The 7,144-nt window shown below is 37.3% G+C and overlaps 1 protein-coding gene across 1 annotated transcript; it reads right to left on the reverse strand.

The window, feature by feature from the left end:
- Nucleotides 1-558: 558 nt before the first annotated feature.
- LOC139976742 (BOS complex subunit TMEM147-like) lies at nucleotides 559-7,143 on the reverse strand. The gene is made up of 6 exons (XM_071985460.1): nucleotides 6,916-7,143; nucleotides 6,462-6,531; nucleotides 5,747-5,812; nucleotides 4,779-5,000; nucleotides 3,487-3,608; nucleotides 559-2,974 (listed from the first exon to the last, which is right to left on the reverse strand). Exons 1-6 carry the CDS (start codon nucleotides 6,990-6,992, stop codon nucleotides 2,836-2,838), a joined length of 696 nt encoding a protein of 231 aa, XP_071841561.1. The 5' UTR covers nucleotides 6,993-7,143; the 3' UTR covers nucleotides 559-2,835.
- Nucleotide 7,144: the final 1 nt, after the last annotated feature.

A 7,144-nucleotide genomic window follows, 5' to 3' on the forward strand; every position in this document is an offset into this window, starting at 1 on the left:
GTGTAATGAACATGCTGTCATGGGCGGTCACAGTGATTTTACGGTAAATCTTTGAATATAATATTGAATTTTCTTTGGGAGTTTGTTTTCCGAAATTCATCAGCAAACACGTATTGAGACTATAAACACCGTAATGTCAATCAACCTAACAAATAAATTAGATAAAAATGCTATATTAAATAGGCAGAAGAACTTTTTATTTGCTGCTGTAATTTATTTAGTGTTCACAACCAATTTTTCAATGTCAGATGATGGCAACTTGGATTGCAATCATTTCATCTTTCATTCCCTCTCTGAAACAGTGGGGCGGTTTATATTTGTATTTGTTATACATAATGATTATCGGGGGAAACCCTGTGTATAGTCTGTTGGCATTTATGGTGTTTCCAAAATTCTGTATTTGTGTTTTAAAATTCCATAAAAAATAACAGTGAAAAGTCTACCACTGTTGTTCTGACATGGTGTGATTTTTACTATATTTACACTGTAATGCTGTAAAAGGACATCATCTCTAACAGATGTATAGAAACAGTATAAATACAAGTGACATAATTCAAGTCCATGTTCTTAATATCCATGTAGTTTATTTTTGTATTAAGGATATACAAGTGAGATTGCTGATTCATACATACAAATTTATGAAATTATCTTGAAATATACAAAAAAAGGAAACAAAATATTTTTTGTGGGTCAAGTGATGGCAGAGATGTTGCATTATTTGGAGGCTGGGGAAGGTAATTTTTTTTGGGGGGGGGGTGGGGGGTGGGTGGTGACTTAACTGATGTTATCCTTACTAAGAACTGTTCTTTGCAGTTTCACTTAAAGCTGGCTTCATAAGTACCTAAGAGTGTAAAACTTAAGAACTTGATCACTCTGTTTCTCTTTGCTGATCTTCAGCCCCCTCCCAGTCCCGTACACACCATTTCTGCTAAGTGCTGATTTAAGTGCACATGAAGCATGTCCCTTTAATCTGTTTTGTCAGTTCCATGAGATACAAACCAACACCATCTTCATTGCAACCATGTAGTCTTAATGAATGTATAAAAAGTATCGGGTGCTATGTAGGTAATTCACAACCATGGCATCAAGAGTATTTTAGTGAAACTAATTCCAAACAATAAACTTACTTTTGCTCGCAACTTTTGAAAAGATTCCATATTTATTCGTTCTGGGTTACACCAAGGTATTTATCATTTCACAGAATTTCTGTTACAGGGTAGCCTGTACTACACCAGTTTCATACAGTTGCATTGAAATATCTTTGATAAGGAGTTAACTCCTACAATTTATATGATAATTACAAATGTAAAAGTTTAAGGGCATTTAAAGTGACAATGAAACAAACGGGAACCACAATACATTCCTCACTAATTACTAATTTAATTTTTTTTTAAATTTAAGTTAATTTAAATTACTAATACAAATATGAACAAAGAACACATTATATTTGAAGGTTATCAGAGTGAAAATAAGCTCAGCATTCTGGGAATTACATCCAAACCCACAGTGCAAGAGCACCAACTTAAAGAAGACAGTAGAAGGCACCATCTTTTGTTCCTATAAACAACTTTCTTGCCAGCATCACCAAGATGGTTAATAGGATACTATAGATGCCTCTTGCCCAGTGCAGTAAATTGAAACAACGGTCTACTTTGCTGTGTCTGGAGGTGAATTTTAGTGGAGTGGCGCCCTCTGTCCTAAACGGTCAAGCCCAATCTACAAGTCCAGAGGTTTCTTGATTGGAAAACAACCAGGGCCCAAGTTCTCTTGACCTTTAGTGGTAATGAACATTCCTAGATTGTTGAATCAATGGTCTGCAAACTGCAATCCCATACACACCCTGTAAATGCTGATTTTAGTGCACATGAAGCATGTCCCTTTTATCTGTTTTGTCAGTTCCATGAGATACTAACCAACACCATCTTCATTGCAACCATGTAGTCTTAGTGAATGTATAATTAGTATTGGGTGCAATGTCGGTACCATGGCATCAAGAGTTGTTTAGTGAAACAAATTCCGAACGATAAACTTACTTTTGCTTGCAAATTTTGAAAAGATTCCATATTTATTCGTTGTTGGTTACACCAAGTCATTTATTATTTCACAGAATTTCTGTTAAAGGGCAGCCTGTACTACACCCGTTTCATACAGTTGCATTGAAATATCTTCGATAAGGAGTTAACTCCTACAATTGATATGATAATTACAAATGTAAAAGTTTAAGGACATTTAAAGATGGAAAAAAAAGGAATGGTGGTGACAATGAAACAAATGGGCACCACAATATATTCCCCACTGAAACTAATTAACAATAAGAACAAAAAACACATTATATTTGAAGGCTATCAGAGTGAAAATATGCTCAGCATTCTGGAAATTATATCGAAACACACAGAGCAAGAGCACCAACTTAAAAGAATACAGTAGAAGGCACCATCTTTTGTTCCTATAAACAACTTGCTTGCCAGCATCACCAAGAAGATGGTTAATAGGATACTAAAGATGCCTCTTGCCCAGTGCGGGCTACTTTGCAGTGTCTGGACGTGAATTTTAGTGGAGTGGTGCTCTCTGTCCAAAAATGGTCAAGACCAATCTACAAGTCCAGAGATACTTCATCAACAGAGCAGTGTTACCTCCATAGCACCACCACCACATAACACAGAGCCATACAACTCCAGCAATGGACCAATCAAATCAATGCTAACTGTTCCCCGGCAGCGGATATCTCGGTTGTCAATTATAATATATCCGATACTCTTCTATGCTTCTTTCACTCGCTGCTTTCATTTGCCTTCTCTCTGCCTGCATCGACTTCTAGTGACGGACAGTCCGGCTTCATCTGCTGGAGTAATGGTTCGAGGTCGCCTGCAAGGACTTGAACAACTGTAAAGCTACCAGACTTATGAGAGAGGTAAATATAGCCTTAACCAATAACAAAGGCCAGGAACCCAGGCCAACTGCAAATATCAGCAACCTGTCATAAAAAAAGGATAATAAGTTAGCAAAAGATATGGCTGATGTTGCAAAAAGTGTTACTAACAGATATGGTATGGTGAGTACCATTAATTATCATTTCACATGCTGTAGATTATCATGGATTCTTATAGGGACAATATTATCCAGCTGTAGTTAAGCCTGTACTCTCAATGGTGAGTTAAAATATTTGCTGGTTCACCACTGCACCTTCACAATGAATAGAATGGTGCCCTACAACCAATGAGGTTCTTGATTGGAAAACAACCAGATATCAAGTTCTCTTGACCATTAGTGGTAATGAACATTCCGAGATTGGTGAATCTACGATCTGCAAACTGCAGGATGCAATTGTTTGTCTCTGTTTTCTGTGTCCTTAATTATGGTGATGATTAATGATGGTGATGGTTAATGAGTGCTGTGGTACGGTACACTGTTGTGCATCAGACAGGGAGGTTAAGTGGTGGTTGCAAGACCTGAGTGAAAATTAATATTTCCCTTTGAGTAACTTACTCCATGACCAGAGGTTTATAACAGCTTAAGGCAAGGATTGCGACAACAATTGGTTGTATGGACTGGTAGAGGTCACGTCTGGTCCACAACCAAACCAGCGTAGCAGTGGCTAAATGTTGCATCTGTGGGAATCAGAGACCAGATATTACATTTACAGCAACTGGTTACACTTTTCATGATACCAAACAATACACAACCATCGTTACTAGCAAGGGCTCTCACCTAATTTTCTACGAGGGACCGGAGAAAAACAGGGTTGGAGAAATTGACCTGAGAGAACCAGGATCTCACAATACCTTGGTTACACAATTTGAATGGTACAGTAGGCATTATAGGGTGTTAAAGCCCAAGGCTTTTACAGCCTGCATTATCCCAGTAGAACAATTCTGTGGGTTGGGTTAAAATCTTTCACGGGTTGGACTTGGTCGCCTGTTGAAAAACCATGCAGAAGGGCAACTGTGTGTACTGTGACCTACGTATACAACATTAAAGTTTTAAAGTATTTCTTCTCATTTTAAAAGTTGCCATAATCAGCTACTTAATTAGTTTTTATCCATTACTACAAACCTTAGTTAGTTATCCTTAGTTACCTTAGTTAGTTAACTACAAACCTTAGTTAGTTATCCATTACTACAAACCTTAATTAGTTTTTATCCATTACTACAAACTACAAACATTACTACAGACCTTCAGCCTTTATTCTCGTATGCAAAGTAGAATAATAATCACTATGCATATGTTATGACAAGGTTGTAATCAATAGGCTACGGTATTGATAGTTATAAATTTATTTTGTTTTTGGTTGGAAAGATAAGGTACAGTCCTGTCAGGAGATGTACCAGTGAAATACAACCCACTTATACCGTGACATACAGTAGCTCAATTTCTTAGCACGCTGGAACAAAAACAGCGAGATGGAAACACGATCAGTTGCCTCAAGGAGCGTATAGCATACAAATGACATATCATGAATGGCCAGGCTCATACACCAACATACCAGAGAGGATGAAAGGGTATGGTTAACCCCAACATGTACTGTATAAATGTAGCAAACACACAGTTGAAATCTCATTTTGTCACATAGGTTTGCTCTGTCAATCTGAGTATACAGGTGGTCAGAGGAGCTAACACAGACAATCTGAGAGAAAAATACCCGGGCCTATAATTTCTATACTGTGTTTATATTATGTCTTTGAGGATCTGCATCTTCTGGTTTGTCTTTTAAGTTAGAAACCCTGGCCATGTCCCTCTCTTGCTGTTATCGAGACGAGGACTACAATTGACGGACTTACCAAATTCAGGTTTGATTCCAGGCTCATCTGGATGTACTTCCAGTCAAACTCTGTTCCTCTGGCACCCATCCAAAAGGGAACAAATCTTGTCATCACAAACTCAGCCGAGGCCCATCCCATACCCGCGATCAAGAATCTCAGCTCGCCCTTTGCCGGGGTGTTATTCAGGATAAAGTAGAACCCTATCAAATCTCCCAGGTCCACGGTTGTCTTCATGAACTCCTGAAGACGGACAAGAAAATCACAATGTCAGCAAAAATGAGATCAATGTAGACAATGTATATTTTTGGAGACAATATTCATTGCAATTCATGGTAAAACTGGGAAAAATGGAATAACTTTGAACACTTTCTTCTAAACATTAAAGATATTTCAATCAGCTGACAACGAATCTTGTTACCAAACTTGTCAAGGGAACTGTATGCACTGCTGATCAAACTTGTCAGTTCAGTTCATTTCCACTTGTGTAAAACAGCAAGGATGGAACCAGTATCGATAGTGTTTCAGTTTAGTTTCAGTTTATTTCTCCAAATCACCTCAGTGACGTATGAGAGACATTTACACAGTGCATTTCAATTATAATCCAGAGATTAACAAAATGACAAATAACATTTAACTTAAGAGCAGAGGGAGGAAAAAGAAAAGAATGACACAGGGTTCTATCAAGGATTTGTGCTGAATAGTTTGAGAGGTGAGAGAGAGAAGGAGGGGAGAGGGGGGGGGGGAGAAGACTTTGGAAAGTCTAAAAGTGAAACAAATATAGAGGAGAGCTGGAGATGCCAGATACTTGAGTTACAGGCAGCTCCCTTTCACGGAATTGTTTACCATCGATAAAGAAAAACAAAACAACGAGAGGAATAAGAAAGAAAAGATGAGTAAAAAAAAAATAAAGGAAAGAAATTATCGACAAATACTTGAGCCTAGATATTAAGGTTCAAATTCTATCAATGCAAAACAATCATACTCACGGCAACAAAATCTATATTTCCAGATGAGAAATCTGACGTTGGAAAGAATGTTGCGAGTAAAAGCATCTGGAAAAAAGAAAAAACATTTCAACAAGGAAGGTTATTACAAACAGGAATTAAAAAAACAATAATAAATAATAAATAAAAACATAAACAAAGAAACAATTCAACAATTTAAACAAAGCCTTTTATGTCTTTAAAGGAAAGTCCAGAGGTAAATTTATATTTGGAATGTGAACAATAACTTTGTTGATTTTTATTCATCTGTGACAATTTATTGTTCTATGATCAAGAGACATAAGATCAAGAAAACCATAAAGTTAGAAGGATAGTCCAGGTGAAATTTGTATTGACTGATGAAGAGGAAAGTATTCTTGGCACCCTATTGCAATTCCTATTAATTGTTGTCAGGGCAACAACATTTGCAGTTGACATGTATCAAAATAGAACTTGAAGCAAACAGGTGTGATGTCATAGGTGCACACTGACTGCAAAATGGCAGTGTGGTACAAACTATCACTATCTATGCAATGTAGGAAATTGCATGAGAATCTCATCACGATGCTTAGTATGTGTTCTGCATGTCTACGCACATGCTTTTTCAATCAGTAATGTTCTCTTGATTATATAGAACAATAGTGACAAAGATGGAAAAACAAAAATGATTCACATTTTTTTCACCCATCAACTAAGATATTGTTGGGCATTAACTTACCTTACACAACTGTGTAAAGAGATATATAGCACCAGCTTGAACACATTTCCAGAAGGCACTGTACTCTGCACTGTAAGAGAAAAAATTCCAAAAAAAAGTTTTCACCTCATACGTAGGATTTTGCCATGCATGGAATATAGGCACAATTTTTAATGTAATGGCAGCACCCCCACCCTGCTCTTTAAGTTACTTAGGCCTCTAACTTAGGCCCTAGCAATTTTGCGTGTAATATTACACAGTCATAGACTATTCTCTGAGCTTAAATTTCAACCCTAGCCTGAAATATGCTAAATTTTGCGGTTAATATTATAGGAGCTTATTGAGTTACACTCGAGTAGGCCATGCCTACGTAGGCCTAGCGTTAAGCTGCTATAGTGCAGGTCTGTGTAACTGTACGTTTAACATTTATATACATGATTTAGGCTACGCTCCGTAACGTAACGTTAGAACTTACAGTCCAGAACATCTGTACACAATAAGGTAAGGAACGTAGCCAAGAGCTATACAATTTCCAAAATGAAAAAGCGTCATTTTTTTGAAGATTCTGAAACTCCTGCGGTTCGATGTTATCTGCACGGCAATAGAGTTGTAATTTTTCCACTGACTCACAGCGACCTGTAACTACCACAATAATAGCATTACATTTACACTAGGCCTAGGCAAACGCTAATTTCAATGCCTGC

This window comes from Apostichopus japonicus, chromosome 12 (genome assembly GCF_037975245.1).
Source record: "Apostichopus japonicus isolate 1M-3 chromosome 12, ASM3797524v1, whole genome shotgun sequence".
NCBI classification, from domain to species: Eukaryota; Metazoa; Echinodermata; class Holothuroidea; order Aspidochirotida; family Stichopodidae; genus Apostichopus; species Apostichopus japonicus.

Coding starts and splice junctions, on each gene's coding strand:
- LOC139976742 (XM_071985460.1), bottom strand. CDS start 6,992: ATGACGCTTTTTCATTTTGGAAATTGTATAGCTCTTGGCTACGTTCCT. Junction 5,813..6,461: donor TCTTTACACAGTTGTGTAAG/GTAAGTTAATGC, acceptor TCTTTTTTCCAG/ATGCTTTTACTCGCAACATT. Junction 3,609..4,778: donor TGGAATCAAACCTGAATTTG/GTAAGTCCGTCA, acceptor TGATTCCCACAG/ATGCAACATTTAGCCACTGC.